The 19,905-nt window shown below is 26.7% G+C and overlaps 2 protein-coding genes across 2 annotated transcripts; both read left to right on the top strand.

Moving 5' to 3' along the window:
* Window positions 1-113: 113 nt before the first annotated feature.
* LOC126846298 (uncharacterized) lies at window positions 114-2,403 on the top strand. Its single transcript, XM_050585607.1, has 3 exons — window positions 114-265; window positions 713-869; window positions 2,061-2,403. Exons 1-3 carry the CDS (start codon window positions 185-187, stop codon window positions 2,306-2,308), a joined length of 486 nt encoding a protein of 161 aa, XP_050441564.1. The 5' UTR covers window positions 114-184; the 3' UTR covers window positions 2,309-2,403.
* A 7,286-nt stretch (window positions 2,404-9,689) lies between these two features.
* LOC126846296 (uncharacterized) lies at window positions 9,690-11,818 on the top strand. The gene is made up of 3 exons (XM_050585593.1): window positions 9,690-9,843; window positions 10,541-10,697; window positions 11,516-11,818. Exons 1-3 carry the CDS (start codon window positions 9,766-9,768, stop codon window positions 11,767-11,769), a joined length of 489 nt encoding a protein of 162 aa, XP_050441550.1. The 5' UTR covers window positions 9,690-9,765; the 3' UTR covers window positions 11,770-11,818.
* Window positions 11,819-19,905: the final 8,087 nt, after the last annotated feature.

Below are 19,905 nucleotides of genomic sequence, written 5' to 3'. Positions count from 1 at the left end.
AAATGTAATTGTTTAAGTTTACTCGAGTGTTTTTTTATTGCGAATTGTCATTTGAACAAAGATCAATAAATTAACACAGTATAACGTTTACTGCTACTATAAAACGTAAGAGATATTCATTTTGTAGCTCAGAATAAAAACTCATATTAACTAAAAAAGCCTATAATTAATCTTATACGTTAAAATGTTTTTTAAACTAATTATTTTTTTAACATGTTGGTCAATATTTAATTGTACAAAGGAAAAATCCGAACAGGAGGATGAAGTAATTAAATGTTTAAGTAATAGATATATATATTATTTAAATTTAATACTGAAACCAATATGACGGATCACAAAGATGTTCGTTATGGATTTATTTAAATTTGTGCTCATTTAGTAGTTTCATCAAAAATAGTAAGGTGTACACGGCAGTTGATAAAATTCGTTAATCCACAACTAAGTATTTCCAATTATTATTTTTAAAAAAAATCGGATAGTTAAATGATCATTTATCTAGCTCTAGAAGACAATGGCACTATGTTTAGAGTAACTTCTATAAGATTTCTTGTCTTGGGTGTTTTCCGTTCAAGAAAAAAATGTTTGATGAAAATTTCAATACATACATTTTACTTGAATTCTAATTTGTATGTATACAATTTTTAAATGAATAAAATAGCTTTTTTGTAAAAATCTAAATTTTAAAATTAATTTTTCAAAAATCATTTTTTAGGCTGTACTCCAAGTTTTCAAGGAGGCTATGGAACATTTTAATCAAACATCTGGTCTTAAGATGAACGAATTTTTACTGATTGTTGGTGACGATGAGGACACTCTAGACACTATTAAATTTTACTTCGAGATAACTCCACAAGCAAAACATTTAAGGGGTAATTTTAGTAGGAATCCGTAATAGTGTTATATTTTTAGTTGCTTGTTTACGATTCGCTGATTTCGTGCTTATATATATATATTTCACTATTATCAAGCACTATTTGGTTTAATTAACATTTTTTGTCCAGAACTGTACTAAGGGCTTTTGAAAGTATCTCAAGGGTCTCAGTATGCTCATATTTTTTTTTTTTTTTGTATCAACAACATTTCCTTGCCTAAATCTAAAGTATTATTTCTAAATCCATAATAGCTTACCTTCTTTTTATTTCCTTTTCTGATAAAGAAGTTTTTCTGATTTGCTCTGATTCTCAAGCCTTCTTGCTCTATTCTTCAATCATCTGGGTTCTAAAATATCTCCCCTTATTTTTAATATTAGTTCACTCTTGTTCCGTATTTGCGGTTCTGTTAAGTAGTGTAATTTTTTTTTTGTCTTAAGTCACTCTGATATCATTATCAATGAAACTGCTGATCCATTGCTACTTCAACAATCTCCTTCCTTAATTCACATGGACTTCTCATCCCTAATTCAGACATTTTTCAGCTCTGCAAAAAAAAAAATATTTTAAGAGTGCAACAGCCTAAATGATCTTCCTCCCAACTTTTCTTTGTGGCATTGTTTTATTAGACATATTATCCCTTGTGTCCCTTGGTTTAATGACCTCAGTCTTAAACCAATACAATTTTTTGTTTGGTTATATATATTTGGCAAACAAAAAAAAATTATAAAAAATGTTTAAAAAAAACTAGTAAAGTATAAAGCATTCTCAATTATAAATTAGCATAGTGGTTCAAGAATTTAAATTTTGAATATGTTATAAACATAAATACGGTCTAGTTTTCAGAACTTATGTTTTCACAATAATAAAGAAAAATGTTCTTCTTTAAATGGTTTAATATTATTATTTTTTGGTTGATCAATGTGTATCGATAGTAATAAATCTAAAGAATATCCCACACAGATAATACGAATTAAAAAATTAAATAGACAAAAATGATTTGTTTGTACAAAACTGTTCGGTTTATAAAAGTTTTGTTTAAACACATAAAAAAGTACCATGAAATTTGTATTTAATATAATAATGTAAATATTAAAAAGAGTAACTATTAAAGTCCAAGTAGAGTGGGTAATAGTTTTGTATAATTTGTACTATATATTTTTTTTAAATTACGTTTTATTTATTTTTTAGATAATATAACTGAAGAAATATTTGTTGGTTTGGTTAAAATAATTTGTAGCGTTTGTAGCGTTCCTTTAATGCATCTAGTTGAATATATGATGATTCAAATTACAAATCTAAAGTCGCCTAACGGAACAACAAGTAGTAAAAAAACTTTTGAGCGAAATGAATCAATTGCTAGTAATAATCCAACTGAATCATCTTCTAGTAATCAGCCAACTGAATCATCTTCTAGTAATCGGCCGTCTAAACAATGATAATAAAAAAAATTATTATTATTATTGTAATTCGTAACACTTTATATTAAATATTACAAATGTTCTAATAAATCAAATATTGCAGTAAAACCAAATCGACATCAATTGTATTTTTTTAGGCATAGTTTTTTCTTTAACTTTCAAACTAAAATGATAACATTGTCAAAAACATAATAATTATTAATTAATCATTAATAATACTTAATAATTCAATTAAATAGCTAAAGATTAACAATGTAACTATTGATTTACATATAAATAAAAGAAAATAAATACAAATTGTTGGTTGCGAAATTGTTAAAAAAAAATATAATAATTTGTCAACATTTTTATGTCAATGTTCAGAAGTTAAAAATTTAATGTATTTTTTAATAACGACAAGATTTCCTTCTCCATGAATAAGTAAACTAGATTTATCATGTCTATCAAGTCTAAAAGTCACGTCTGAGTAAATGTTAATTCATCATCTCAAAAAGAGGTTGTTTAACAACGTCTCTGTAAGAACTAAAAAATCGTGTGGAAAAGATGAGATGATAAGATTTACAATTGAAATGTATAAAAATTGATTTAAAAGTATTTACAATTTTTTTTTTTGTACTGGATCTTTTTAAAATGTATACAAAATTACTGAAGTATACCATTTTAGTTAACCACTGTATTTATTTATTATAATATTAAATATTATGTATTGTTGTAATTGTATGTATATAATATACATACAATTAATGAATTATGTATTTTCTTTTAGTTTGCCCACTTTTTACATTTTGGACATTACGGTGAATATTTTGTGTGTCAGCACTATTAAAGTTTGTCTGAGCGACAGCTTGATTATCTCTTAAAATCCGCCTGTGATCCTCACAAACACCAAGTATTGTTCTGAACATCTAAGCGTCGGTCTCTGCAATCCTCGAGTGTTGCTATGATCACTTTTACGGCAATCTCCGCGAACTTACACAATTTATCTTGAGAAATATTTTTGAAAAGCCCTGCTAATTTTACAAGAAAGTCGTTGTACCTCTGTGCTGCATTACCAAAAAGTCAAAATAACTTAACCAGTGCTTAAGAAACTATTCTTCTAACAACTATAGTTGTTAACTATGTAAAATATAAATTAGAACAGGAGGATCAAGTAACTATAAGTTTAAATAAATTTCATATATTTTTTAGAGCTAATACTGAAACCATGCTACTGGACGACAATAAAGACAATTAAAGCTATTTTATTTAAATCTATGGGCATTAATTGATTCATTAAAAAAGTCGTGGTTCAATTAATTAATTTTTTTGTGCAGTCAGCATTCGTTTTTTTCCATATAACGACTGTTTGTATAAATCACTTGTTATAATTGTTTAACTTCGTTGATCCGTAACTAGTTTCTCTGATTATTATCAAAAAAATGTTGAGTAATATTTTTTCTAACACTAGAAAAAATTTTTAAAGTAATTTCTATAACTTGTTTTTAAGGATGTTAAAACATTTAAGGGAAACGTAAAGCGCTATTTATTAAGGGGTAAAGGATAGGCAATAATTTACAAAATTTGATCTAGTAGTCATTTTTAATATGCCGACTAATTTTAATGTGAAAAACTATTAAGTTTTTCTAGTTATAATACCTTAAAAGTTTTTTTTCTTCGAGTTTTGGCGAAAGTTTGATAAAAAAAGCTAATAGGCCGGATTTTTTATTTGGAAATTAGAAAATTAATTAGATTTATTAGAAAAATGTACAAAAACGTAAAAATATAAAATGCTTATACAGTTTTTTTGAAAACAAAAATAAAAAATCGGTCTTATATCCCCCATACAAAAGATGTTAAACTAAAACACAAACAAAAATGTTGAAATCTGTTCGGTAGACACTTTAGAAAGTGACTTCGAGTTTTAGTCTTTATTTGTAAAAAAAAAAAGTGAAGAGTATCCACACTTTATGCAGATACATCAATACATGGATATGTCTTTAAATCTAGTATCTCTAATATCTTATAACTAATCCATTCGCACTATAATACTCCTCCTTACGCCTCTTTAAACTTACCTCTCCATAAACTGGATGATGCTTTCGTATTATTTTGTATTTTAATGGTTGTATACATGAACACAAAGCATTTAAATAATGATATTTGAAAATAATAAAATATAAATATATAATAATTAAATTAAATTAATACTAGGGTGTTCGATTCGTATTACTGATTTTTCGTTTTTTTAATTCCATTTTGCCCAATTTTGCTGCTACAACAATAACAAACTGTTTATTATCCTAATTAGTAATATATTTTAACACTTTTTGTTTAACAACCGTCTTTTGAAAACCGTTTAAAAATGTATTGCTCAACATAATATAACTTCTATTAAGTTCATATGAGGTGCATTTATTATATTTATTTCTCCCGCAACAAAATTCAATTTTCATAATTAATATTTCATGTGAAAAATATGTTTAGGCTATACTAGATGCTTACGGTATGGCTATGAATCATTTTAAACCACCGTTTGGTCTTACGAGCCAACAATTTTTAACGATTTTCGATGAAGATGAAGATAGTGACGATGATGACGATGTTCCCATTGATACTAGACTTGGTATTTACCGCCACTTCAAGAACAATCCACATGCAATTCGACAATTAAGTAACCAATTAATTTAATCTTTAAATTTGAATAAGAGACGTTTTTTTACATTTAGGTAATTGATTCTAAATACATTTTTGACGAATAGCATTGCTGAATAATTTATTTTTTGTTGAGTAGTAGAGAAAATTTTGTCATCATTTATCAAATACATATTTACTTTTACTATAACATTACCTATAGTTAACCTATGACATTATCAATTTAATGTTTTGAACGACAATTAAAAATATCTACAGACTACTATCGTTTTTTTAAAATTACCAATGTACGATTCATAATATAATCATACATACGATATAGAAAGTAAATAATAATTATGTTCAAAATCTAAGTAGATTGAGTAAAATGTTTGTATAATTTTATTTTATCCCATACTTAAACAATTTTAAATTAGCACAAATATTCTTATATTAAAATACGTTTTATTTGTTTTTTAGACAAAATAAATGAAGGAATGTTTTTTTAACTAGCGAAGGCGTGATTGTAAAATTCCTTTATTGCAATTAGCTGAATATATGATGGTTCAAATTAAAAAATTAGAGCAAGCTGAAAAAATAGGCAGTGGAACATGAAAAATATGCAGTATTAAAAAAACAATTGAACTAACTGAATCAACTGCTAGTAATAATCCAGCTGAATTGTCTTTTAGTAATCTGCCTTCTTATATAATGATAATAAAACTAATAATTATTACTATTATCAAGCAGTAGCATTATCAAAAATATCACAATAGTAACAATAATAAAGTTTATTTAATTGAATAAAACAGGCTAGATCCGAATAGTACAGATTAACAAGCTTAGAAATTGAACTATACATAGATTAACCAAATAAATAATATTTATTAAGGTAAATAAAATACAATACTTTTCTATACCTACTATTTTTTCTATCATATTACTTCATTGTCATATCTACCGGATAAATGAAAAATTGACATTAGATGATCGTTTTTTTACACAAAGTCACAGCTTTTGAAATTGAGATGCCTTTTATTATGTGTGTTGTGTGGTGGTATGTAGCACATTAAAATATAACAGTTATCATACAAAGGGACTTAAAAGAGGAACAATTTATAAGATAAGGAATATCAAAGGGGCCATTATTAACAATTTTTTGGTAAAAACGAGATAATAATAATTTTTGTATACTCGTTCATATATAATATTACTCAAGTGTAAATGTAATACTCATATAATAGAGAAATAAAAAAAATCAATTTTGGCTGATCATTTATTAAAAAATCCATAACCCTTAAAACTGGATTTTGTTTTATAATATAAAAACAAGTTATATTATAATTTTACTGTGTAAGAGATAGAAATATAACGGTAATTACCCATTTCCAAACTGTTTTTGTATTTGCTACGATTCTAATTTCTACCTGATACATATCTAAAACTCTAATAAAAATGTGTCCTATACTCATATGTCAACGTTCAGAAGTTGAGAATTAAATGTTTTTATAATAACGACAAGAATACCTTTTCTACGACTAACTGTTTTGATCATTTCTATCACATCTTAAAGGTTATACTGATTAAATCCTAATTCACCATCTTTAAAGGATTGTGTAACCACATCTTTGTAAGAACTAGAAACTCATGCGGGAAGATGGTATTAAACGTATTAGTATTATATAAATATAAATAATTAAAAATTATAAAATATTTATTTAAACCTGTTCACGTTAGAACGAATCTAAGACCTTAAACTTAATTTTTCGTACTGGATCTTTTTCGAAATTACAATAAATGACTAACTAAAACCATTTTAGTCAACCGCTGTTATTGTTTATTATAATAGGACATATGTATAATATGTATTATTTTATGTATTCTTCATCTATCAAAGAGGAGCTAGGGTATTGTGATATTTACTAATAACAAATTGAAAGGTCCTTTCATATGGACACTTTTAGTTATATTTCCTACTATTCAAATCATTATTGTGATTTTAACTTAGCCCGACATAGTTTTCTGCGGTTTCGCGGTGTTCTAAATTATAATTATAATTTAATGATTGAGTGTTTAGCATTTGAAACAAAATTGCCAAATACACGTGTATTGCTGTTCTCGCTTATGAAAATCACCAAGGGATATTATATTGGAAGAGTGGCGTCTATTGACCACCTGGGTTTTACCTTTTGACATAACTATGTCTTATAGCTAGGGGTCTATTGAAAACTGTAGAATTTGACAAATTATTATGCCAAACAAGCATACTATTGTCTCTGTACATTCAAGTGTTATTAAAAAATTACCGACACGTGCCGGTGATTAAAACAAACTATGTGTAATGAAATAAATTTAATATTATTAAAGCTGTTTTTTTTTATGATAAAAGCAAAAACTGGGAATTGAAAATATAAAATCTCATAGTAAAATTATTGAGTATAATTATTAAGTATTTATAATTAGTATACAAGTATACAAATTTTCGTTTTTATAATAAATCTGAAATACAAGAAAATATAATATATTGTATTGTATAGCAAATATTGATTTCAATATTAATATGTCTACAAACTATATTTAACGTAAAATCTTCGTATTATATTCAGCTGATTTTTTAATAATTTTAATTTAAAAATTACAGACATGAGCCACCTATTAATTTAGAAATGAGTAATATAATAAATTGCATTATTAATTACTGTTTAATATACTATTTATAAGTATATTATGCAGGTGTTTCTAGTTTAGTTATTAAGTTTAAATTTAAAAACTCTATACACGTGCCAGCGGTAAAACGGACTATGAGTACAGAGTAATAAAATATAATCATTAATCATTGTAGGTTTTTTGACAAAATAAAGTAAAATAACGAAAATTGTTATTACGCTCTTAAAAAAGTATTAATAATTAGTATACAAAATTGAAAAATGTTCATAAAATCGAATTCAAGCGATTCTTAAAAACATCCAACCCCCTGTAACAGGTTTTAAATTAAACGCTTCTGTTTGGACATATTTAACAGTTAATACAGTAAACAGTAAAGCATCACTGCACTTCTTAACAGTAATGTTATACAGCGAACGATAAAAATGTATTAAAACATTACTAAAGGGCGCAAATATACACTTAGTTATCTAATACACCAACATGTATACTCTGTCTCATGGAAGAACGGTACTGCACAGAACCAAAAAACGTTACTCCTGTTCACTTTATTTTGTACATACTGGAGTAATGCGTTTTGAATTATGCGCAGTACCGTTCTTTCGTGAGATAGAGAATAGATTTTGCGTGCCCCCCTCCCTTCCTCTATTAAAGCGGGCCTAAGGGAGAATGACACCCAGACTCACAGATTTAGGTATTCTTATTATTATGTTACTAATCAACAATAACGTTTAGAGGTTATACAGACATAAAGCTTTAACTTCAATAAAAGTTTAAAAAATCAATGGTATTACAAGTTTTTTTTTTTATTACACAAAATGTATTATCATAATTCATATATTAATAATATATTATCATATATTTACTAGGTCGGAAGTAGGAAAACAGACTGGCCATGTAAACTAAATTTCGACTTTTTCATGACTGGTTTAATATATAGATAGATTTTATTTATTGACAACGATGTAGAAATACATATATTATATGCTTAGTATATTATTACTTAGTTCCTATAATATTATACCACGTATTTAAGGCTTATGTTGAAACCCTTTTTTTTTTACCTAGCGACCATTTAGCAGAGTTAACGAGCGTTTTTGTTGGGATAAAACTAACAATGGCACGGCTTATTATTATTACTACTAGTCCTACGACAGACTGGATGAAAATGGGTATACTAACTTTTTGTTAAAAAAAAAGAAGTGAGTATTGTAATTTTTCAAGTATAAAAATTAACACGCTATAACTTCCTTATTTGATATTTTTAAATGATGACCGCTGAGCCATTGACTATAACTTACACACACTGTACTAATGTAAGGTAATTTGTTTACAATATAAGTACAGTAAGGATTAGTTAGTAGACGAAATTACAGATTGATTTAAATTAAATTAAATAACATAGTTTTTTTAAGAAAACTATGTTCCTTCTGATTGTGTAGAAGTGGAAAATGCTTCTTGTAAATGTTCAGAATATTTAATTAAAGCAACTTTTAGCAAGTTAAAACTTTAATCGGATATTTTCAATATTTATCTAAAGACAAAACTTAAGAAAATTTCATCTAAGTAATTAAAAATAATATGTCCACTTCCCAGCTTATTTAATAATATAAGTATGCGTGAGTGAATTTATTATACTCTAAGTCTAATGTTTTCTGATGTATTATAATAATAGCATTGCTACTGAAATACACGTATACGCTATTGAATAGTGTGTTTTTTTTTATCAAGTGTAAAGTTATACACGCAATCTAAATAATATATTCCAAAAGCTTAGGGTCTAACGAATCAACCAAAACAATTTTTTTGTCAAGAATAATAGAATATCTTTCTTATTGTAATACCATAATATGCTTATTTTACTAATTCTTTAACTTTACAGATTGTATATTTTTCTCATAATAAAAAAATATGTACTAACACATCATTATAAAAAAAATGCCGGCCGGGCTTATTAAAATATAAAAGCACTTCTTATTCTTTCGTTTATTTAAGTGTTTCATAGAAAAATATTATTTGGTGATTAATGCAATAAATTACAACATAAAGTTAATAAACAATTATTATTTGTATAACAATTTTAGATTTTTTTACCACTATATAACTAGTTATGATACAGCGTAAGAGAGATATTCGTATTGTCGATCTGGATAACATTTTTAATTTACTAAAAAACTTTATCACTAAATTTATACGTGAAGATGTTTTTTAAATTAATAATTGCTTTAACATGCATGTCATTTGTTAACTGTGGAATCAAATTACTTGCGGAAGATAAAGTAATTTAAAGTTCAAGTATTTTTTAGACTTGACACTGACACCATTATGTCGGGTTACATAAATGTTAATTAAAGATTATTTAAGTTTATAGACATTTAGAAGTACATTAAAAAAAAAAAGTATGGTGTTTATCATATATTAATTAATTCATTTTGTCTACAGCCGGCATTAAATTTTGGCTGTTACTATTAATTAAGTGTTATAATAATTGATAAGATTCGTAATCCTTAACAAAGTATTTCTAATTATGATAAACAAAATATGGTGAACGGTTATTTTCCTAACACTGGAAGAGGATCACAGATATGCTTAGAGTAACTTCTATAGGGTTTGTTGTGTAGGGTGTTAAAAGATTTAAACATAGAGTATATGCTTATTGTTAAATGATCATTATTTTTAAAAATTTTGTATTTTTTCGGTTGTCTTTAGTTTTGTGCTGACTTTTCGGAACCATCGCAGGATCCATCTTCGGAGCGGTACTCACTGTCGTCTGTCAGTATGACCGTGCAGTTAGAATATTATAGTCAATATAGTTCTTAAGTTAATACCTGCAAATTTCTGAGTCAGCATAAAACTAAAGAAACGGATGTAACCACAAAATTTTAAACCTAAGTTTATATATATTCTTCTAGATGTGATTAACCTAACAAAATTCAGTTTTTATAATCATTTTTTTATGTAAAAAACATTTTTTAGGCTGTATTAGAAGCTTTTACGGAGGCTGTGAAACTTTTTAACCCTTCATTTGGTCTTTCAAAGGCACACTTTTTATTGATTATCGGTGACGATGCTAAAACTAAAGAAGCTATAGGCCGTTACTTCTTAAACAATCCACATGCAAGACGTTTTGAAGGTAACTAACTAATTTAATCTATAAATTTCACTAAAAATTTCGTATAAGTGTTATAATTTTAGATTCTCTAATTTTGTTATTATGTGTATTTTATTCCACTATAAGCGAGCACAATGTGTTGGTAAAATAATACATTTTTGTTCGGAACTACGTTTTTTAAATGAAATTTCATTGCCTAAATCTAAAAAATTATTTTTTCTGGTGGATTTAAAATTTACCAATCGCGTTATTACATTCTATCTCGACGCAGACCTTTTACAGTTTAATTTCTATCTTAATAATATTTGAAGAAACACAAATAATTTAACACTTATGTCAATAAATATTATAATTATATGTTTTTTTACAGTCTCATTTAATATAAGGAATTTTAGTTATAATATTAACTGAGAACTATATACTTACTACTTACTTTAGTAAAAAAAAGTTCGAACTTTAGTTGTTATAAAATCAATATTATATTTTACTGTACTAGTTAAAACTTTGGCGATTTAATCTATGATTGGAATATACTGTGCTTGATTTATTCTATATTTCTATGTATTTTTATACCACTATTTTTAAATAAGTGAATTATTTGTTTGTACAAAACTCTTTGGTTCTTCAAAATTTGATTTAAGCACATGAAAAGTAGCGTGAACAATAATTATTGTTTTTAAATGTAATATAGAACTTAAAAGAAGTAATTACTAATGATGGGCGAAGTCTAGTAGAGAAAATGCAATTTTTGTATTTATTTGCACAACAAACATTTTTTTTTTAATACTTAAAATTATACAAATATTCTTCAATTAATATACGTTGTATTTGATTTTCAGACAGAATCAATGAAGGATTATTTTTCGATCTAGTGAGTGCAATTAGTCGCGATTGTAATGTCCCTTTAATAGATGTAGCTGAATATATGATGTCTAAAATTAAAAAACTAGCGCAACTTGAAGAATCATCTACTGGAATTTCCACTGATATAGAATCTTCAGAATCATCTGATACTTGTAGCTCTTATCAGTCACACAAAACATCTTCTAGTGATCAGCTATCTGAATCATCTTGTATTACTCTTTCTGACTAATGTAATCGTAACATATTAATGTAATAATTTTAATAAATCAAATAATTTAGTGAAAGCAAATTGACATTTTGTGTATTTATTTTCTTAGAGTTACCATATTTTTCCTTACATTAAAAACAAAAGTGTAACGTTATCGACATAACAAGATTAACTAAAATATAGTTTATTTAATCGAATAAAACAGTCTAGAGCCAAATAGTATAGATTAACTGTTGCGATATATAAACTAGGTATATAAGAGTAGAATTTAGGTATTTAAATAAATCACAACACTAATAAATTAATAGATTAACACACTACTATTGATAAACACATATAGTTAATAAAATAATTTTTTTTTATTGAAAAAATATACAATCTGTACAAATTAAATCACAATAAGTATATACGACAATATAACACAAAACATGTGATACATTTCATAAAGAAGTCAAATTAATACAATAATAGATAATATTATTACATTTAGGAGGAGGGTAGTTTCTAGACAACTCTTTAAGTTGTACAGATTTTTGGTATTAAAGACTTGCTTTCCGGACTAGTCTTTAAACGGCTTGTAAAGCTTTCTTAGTCTTTTTCAGGGTAAACTTGATTAAATGCAATTGAGAAAAGTTTATTATGCAAAACAAAATAATTAACTATTTTTAGTTTGAGCTAAAATACTGTATACAACCTGAGATGAGATTAAAGATAATAGGAAAGATATATATATATATTTATAAAACATACCCTAATACTAATGCCATACAGAGAATATTATAGGAGATGGTACACTGCGCCAAAATGACCCTTTTTCTATAACTAATATGTAAACTGCGGCAAAAAAAATGTAAACATTATACAAACTGCGACAATCTATTTTATATACCTACTGGCTACTATAGAATGTATACATACCGAATACCGATAAGAATGCTATCTCGTAACATGTATTATTATAGGTCTATGGTGTGCACATAGTCAATAGAAGTAAAGATGTAAAAATTAAAATTTAAAAATAATTTAAAAATATGGAATTGAAAAATATTGTTATTTAACTAACATTAAAAATTATTGTACATCTAATAGGATTATACTGTCTAAGAAAATTAAAAATTGAAATAGTAATACAATTATTGTTTATATTTAATTGAATTTATTTAATATTTTGTTGTTTATTCTTAAAACATACTTTTTTCAAAAATTCGTACCTGGAAATCGGTTTATCTTTCTTTTTTTCGTCATTTTACGTTAATAAATTTGTATTTTTGCGTTGTTATTGTATTACACCTTCTTCTGCACTTCTAATTTTGATTTATGTGTCAACTTGAACATCCAGTATAGCACCTATATATTATGATTTCTGTACCTTTACAAGTATATATTATTGTATTGGTATGTATAAGTAGGGCAGGGTATATAAGTATAGTATATTATAAAGTAGGTAAATAAAATAAAATGTCGCAGTTTGTAGAATGTATCTTATCATTTTTGCCGCAGTTTACATAATATCAGCATATAGAAAAAAGGGTCATTTTTGCGCAGTTTGCATACAGCCAATATTATAACAATTAATATGCATAATTTATAAAGCTATAAAGTAAACATATTTTTTAAAATTTGATGGTGAATCATAAGACTGTTAATATTTTGTTTGGCTTATCTGATGTGAAGCGATCAAACAATTGGGCCGCCTTACAAACATGTGTTTTTTTTAAATTTCGTTTTTGTTTACATTGTTTTGACTAAAAAGCATGACACTCAGTTACTCTGAGCTTGCTTGAGTGTAATATTTTAAGTATAGAAATATCAACGGCAAAAAACAGTACTTATTTCCCTCAGAGGGGTTTAAGGTTTTTCTCTATTTTGGTTTACTGTGGGAAAGTTTATGAAAATTGAACAACTGGTGGTAGATGACTGTATAGTGTATACATAATTAATAAATAATCCTATTATCCCTCTCGTCTTATGTTTCCGTTCTACTTCCATCTCTCTTATAATTTTATTATTTTATTGTTTTATTGTTAATACCTAACAATCGCTTCCATACACGCTGCCCTCATTAAATTGTACCTCCATGGCACACATCACTTCATCTTTATTGTACTCTTCAAAATATTCTCCGATTCTTCAATAATTTACCATAAATGAAAAGATTTATTAATCTTATCCAACAATACATTGTATCGTAAATGTGTCTGAATCTAACCTCTCCTCTCTTTTCAAATTTCCCTAATATACAAATAAAAAATTGTAAATAATATATTGACCAGAAAAAAATTGACAAAAAAATACGGTTTTAATCATACTTGTTGCTTATCACTATACTGATTCGTATAATTTCCTTTTTTAGCTTACTAACTATAATCGAATTGCATCAATACGTATTTTTTGAGTCATTTTGAGACTTTAGTTATAATAATTTCTAAATCGTAACCAGACTCGGGTAATATCCTAATAATTTTCTATCGAAGCAAAGTGATAGATAAACAATTATTTTATATAAAATTGATCAATCACAAGCTATAATATTGTGTGTAGGTAGTTAATATTTTGTTAAATTTTCTAACATAATGTACCTAGTTCGGATTGTTTAAAACGAAATATTGTTTTATATTACGTTTCCCATCCATATAGCCCGTATAACCATAAATCTTAAAATCTAAAATACTGGTTGATATAGTAACAGGCAGTAAACCTGTATAGTTCTAAAAACGTATGATCTAAATAAATTACTTTCCGAACCGAATATCGAAAGAGACGTCATTTTTTAGGATATGTTCACGCGCAGATGTTTTCCAACTGCTATATTGATTGAATATTCATCAAACAAAAATTTTCAATTTTCAATAAAACCTCGTAGACAAAATACAGAAAATTGTGGTGTGTACGTTTTATGTAGCTTGTACGCTCTTTATTATTGAAAACTTTATACTTGTTATACGACTTTATATATATAATCCGCTTGCCGAAAAAATGGATTTAAAGAAAAAGTCTTAAAACAAAATCAAGATAAGAAAAGTAATAAGAAAAAATCGGGTTTTGTAAATTTTTTTAAACGACCTTAGGATTTTACATTTTTTGTTAAGAAGACGCTACCCGCCCGTAATTTATCCACCAAAAATAGTTTTGCGAGGGACAAGAATGCGAGGGCAGTATTTAAAGTAGCCGTATACAATTTTTACAATGGACAGAGAAAAACTTTATCTACGGGGTAGCGTTTTTAGTTTTTTTTATAACTTAAGCACAATCAATATTATTCATAATTTTTTCCATTTTTATTTTGTTTATAAAAAAATATTAAGTAAAGATGTCAAAAAAATTAAAGATATGGAATGGATAAAGTTCTTCTCTATACATTGTGATAATTTGGTAAATTTACTGTTGATACTGGCCTCACATACTTGTCCCGCGCAAAGAAGTTTTGATGGAAAAAAAATTGTAATTTATCCTATAGAAATGACTGTGATAGTCTGACAAAAAAAATGTCAATCCACAAAGTATTACTGTAATAATAAGTATACATTAGAGTTCAAACACTAATTTAAGATTTTTCGAAAAATTGCCTATACTTTATTCCTTAGAGAAATGGCCTGGATAGCGTCCTCTTAAACTCTTCAAAATGATAAAAATAAAAATCTTAATTCAATAGTAAAAAAAAAAAGTTTTGAAATTGGAAGATGAATGATGGCACATCGTTTTTTGTTTTTAGTGACATGTTATACTGTGTACTTACATTTATTTTATATTCGATAATTAATTAATTTTTTTGCATTTGTCCAACTTACCCGAAGAACTCGAGAAAAAATAACAAACAAATTGTAAATCGTTATTAAATATCATTCAATTCAATACCTACATCCCGTTAATAGAAACACTGCTCATATGAACATACACTATTAAGCTCTTCATAATTTCTATTGTAGTATTATATTAAAGTCGGCCGTATTGTCATAAATACATTTTTATACAACTTTTACGCACAGAATAATACATTTGCCCAATTATATCAATTGTAATACTGCACCATATATTCCCAATAAAAGTAACACATGCACACTGAAATGAGATACAAAAAGTTCAAGTACATTCGCTATGACTCGTCTTTTATGCCTTGAAACTTCGGAAAACTATATGAAAAGGCTATAATAAGATAAGAGTTATGTTATTCTAGGAATATTATGCTGAGCCTTTGGTATCTGAAACAATGGATATCCACTAATCTAAAGGAACACGTGATAGTAGTTAAATTCATTAGATATTTAATTGAGTTATAATAAACAGGAGTATCAATTTAAATTAATTAACTACCGAAAAAGAGAACTTTTAGTTGGTGAAATCGAGGTTTGACACACTGTTGTCGCATTGGGGCATCAATCATATTAATATTGAGTAAAAAAAATTTACATGACAGGGGCATAGTATAGAGAACTCTAGAAACACCGGCGATAGTATACAAGCCTAAACATGATTTTTATTACAGCTTTGATACAAACGAAATTTGCATTAAACATCCTAAATAAAGTTGTTCATATGAGATAATTCAGTAATACGGAAACACAGATTAGATAACTTTTTTTGTTTTTTTTATATAGAAATAACTTTATAACCAGTTTAAAAATTATAAGAATGCATTAAATATGTCATGTTTACATGTTATTGCTTATTACACAAAGTCCAAATTCTTTGAGTTAAGTATTATGAAATGTATGTGTCACACACTAAAATTGAACCAAATTTAAATTACAAAAAAACTTACAACATAAAAGATTATCTGAAATGTTATTTGATAATTTCATTAAGGAGTTTGTTGAATAGGGCGCACGCTTTTCTTTTTAGCCAAAAATAAAGATGTTTAACAATATTTAAATTGGAGTTAATTTTTGGTTGTTCTCAAAGTAATTTACATTTTAAATAAAATGTGCCACAATTGATTGGTAAATTGTTCTTGAGGTAAAATTATTTTTTACTTTTTAGTTCACTTTTTTACTATTTTTTTGAAAAGCATGTTTTTAAAAAGGTTTTTTTTACATTTATTTATTTTATTAATTTTGTTTGTTTATGAAATCGTTTTGTATCCTTTTTCTATTTTATTTCATTCGACACATAAATGGGGTTGACCAGCCAAAATCTCCCCACAATACTCAAATTTATTTACAAAATAATAATCTTTATTCAAATTTATTAGTGTCATATAAATGTAAAATTTTCCAAAAACTTAATCCGTTTTCGCAAAGTTATAGTTCAAAGTTAAAACTTCCAAACAAAAGTTCCTCAGTATGGCCTATTATTCTTTGCAAAATAAAAATTTACTGAACCAAATAGTAATATATAAAGTATACTGTATGTTATAGATAACTGATAAGATTGAGGGGGTAAATACTTTTTATCGATAATAAAGTCTAGAAATAAGAATTCATATAAGTATTATAACATTTACCAAATGAATCACTTAAATTAATCCTTAAATGAAAGGTTAAATGCTATGTTTATAAGGAATATAAGGTATCGGTTTAGGGGGAAAAAGAACATAACGATAACAATATTAATATCTAGTCTATACATATTAAACAACAAGTTCTAAAACAAATTATAAATTATGACGTTTTAACGACTTCGATATTTACATATGTCTTAGGCAAACAATGACTGCTTGTCACTTGGCTTTTTCGCGGAGTACTGTCGTCTTTTGTGCGACGTATACTTAATGTAGACATTTTAGTTTTTGTTATAGACTAGCTAGGTCTTCTTCATTTTGTCAAGTAAAATAATCTGATGTCTAAACAATTTACAATGGAAAAATATTTAAAGTTTATAATAGCTTTGGCTGTTATAAATAACGTTACAAGCACGAACATAACGAATGAGGTCAACCATATTTGCAAAAAAGAAAATTGGTCAGAGATGCGGTTCAATTTTCTCAGCGTCGGAACGGACTGGATGGCGAAAGGTAAATTATATAATGAAAGTACTGAACTCAGTGAAGCCTATAAATTGACAATGATCCCTTGTATGATGGAATGCGGTTACGGACAAGAATTTATTGACTTTCTCTGGTTAACGTTTTACACAGTTGCTGAGTGCAAAAAAGTTTCACGGAATGTTGATGATTGTTGGACAAAACTTAAAGAAAATATAAATTTAGGCGTGTTTACTCTTGACAAATGGTTAGGTTCAATCATGCAGATGCAGACTTTAGACAGCAGTATTAAATTTAAACCATTTTACAAAACTCTGTCAAAAGTTCAAAATTATCTCATGACACAAGGCCCAAACGTAAAATATAATGACACTGAACCAGAAGAAAGCGAAAGGTTTGACCAGAAAATTAAATGTTCTGCTAAATTTTTAGGCAGTCTTTATAACTCTACCTGCTATCCATATTATAATGACTTTGATATCGAAAAATTAAATAATGAATATGCAAGTCAAAATGTTATACGTGTTCGCTACGTTTTTTATATGAACAGATTGGATTCTTACCTCAAATACATAAGAGTTCACTTGTTGGTAAAACTTGGTTTTGTTTACAATGAGGAGACTGATAAGATTGAATTTAATGCCAACTAAAGGCACCTTATCTTTATTTATTCCAACAAAAGTTGCTAATATCGATAAATTCAGTAATATGGAAACACAGAAACACATGTTTAGAGTTTTTTTTCATATAGAAATTGTAACCAGTTTAAACATTTTGATAAAATTTATTAAATATAGTCAAGTTAACATAACTTATTAAAAGTAATTATTTTAAGATTCATTTAGTTTAAATGTATTCATCAAATATAATAAAAATCACTTGTGCGTTATTATAAACTGCGTTTTTATTGACTATAATTTATTTATGAAGCATTATTATTTTGACCTTTTTTGTTACATCGAAAAAGCAAAAACTAAAAAATCTGTCTCCAACACAGATTTGTAAAGTAGGAGTCTTATTAACTTACAGAATTGTACAAACACAATAAGTTGTAATTATTTTGTCACGTTTTTGATCCCTTTAAGGAAAAACACGATTATAAATACAATAATTTTTAAATAATTAAATAAGAATAATTTGCTGATAACGGTGACTGATCGGTACTCAGATTTGAATAATTACTTTAAATGTTATTGTAAGGACTCCTGATGAGTAATGTGTTTACATCGAATTTTATACGGAATATTTATTTATCAAGCAATGCGCTCCTAACCGACAATAACCTAAATTCCACCAAACACCCTTTCCCCCCTCAAGAAGTGGAAACCTTTTTAGTTAAGGGATTAAAGGGCTAAAACTGGTCGGGAAGTAATACATATCTAAAATAAGTAATCGAACAAAAAAATCGTTACTACCTTAAAACTAACTAACTGCAGAAAAACTGCTTATAATTTCACAAATATTGGTTGGATTATATTTTATGTACATCATTTTAGAGTTCCCTTATTAGGTAAAACATTTTTTGTATAACTATAAAATATACTATGTGTATTAATAGCTTGTATAAAAAGTTATAGACACGTGACTTAAAATAAATTATGAGCTGTACTATCGCCGCAACGTATGTTTAGGTGTTTTCTAGTTAAATGATTAAGTTTAAATAAAAAACCTACATACACGTGCGAGCGATTAAAACAAACTATAAGTAACAAAATAAATTAGAATATTTATGACTGCTGATCTTTTTAGACAAAATATTTTTAAAAAAATCGAAATTGAGAAATGAGAATTAAATTTTATATTTTAAAAAGTATTTATGTATTTATTTATTAGTATGCAAAATTGAAAAATATTCACAAAATTGGATTGAAACAATTTTTAAAAATGTCTAATCACCAATATCAATTTAAAAATAAAAAGCTTTTATTTAGTGCCATGGCCATTTCATACAGTCACTGTAAAATAATTATTATAACATCACTGCGCTTTAATAATATTGATATTGTAGAACACACAGTAAAGATTAATACTATTAAAACATTACCAAACAGCGCAGCCCTATACTTTGCTATTTAATACAACCACATTTGTCTTTTGTTATGAAGGAGGCCAGTGGGAACGAATTCATTACTCATAGATTTGAGGTACCCTAACCTAACATAGTCCCTTATAAATAATACTAACTCCAAGACTACCTAGATTACCTACTATAACTATAACATTTTAGCCGAAAAAAA

This window comes from Adelges cooleyi, unplaced genomic scaffold (assembly GCF_023614345.1).
Source record: "Adelges cooleyi isolate 19-005CV unplaced genomic scaffold, UGA_ACOO_1.1 ACOO_flye_CR_arks_rails_tigmint_CR_PRNA_108, whole genome shotgun sequence".
Taxonomy (NCBI): domain Eukaryota; kingdom Metazoa; phylum Arthropoda; class Insecta; order Hemiptera; family Adelgidae; genus Adelges; species Adelges cooleyi.
The sequence above is the reverse complement of the archived record's forward strand: the minus strand, read 5'-3'. Positions and strand labels throughout refer to the sequence as shown.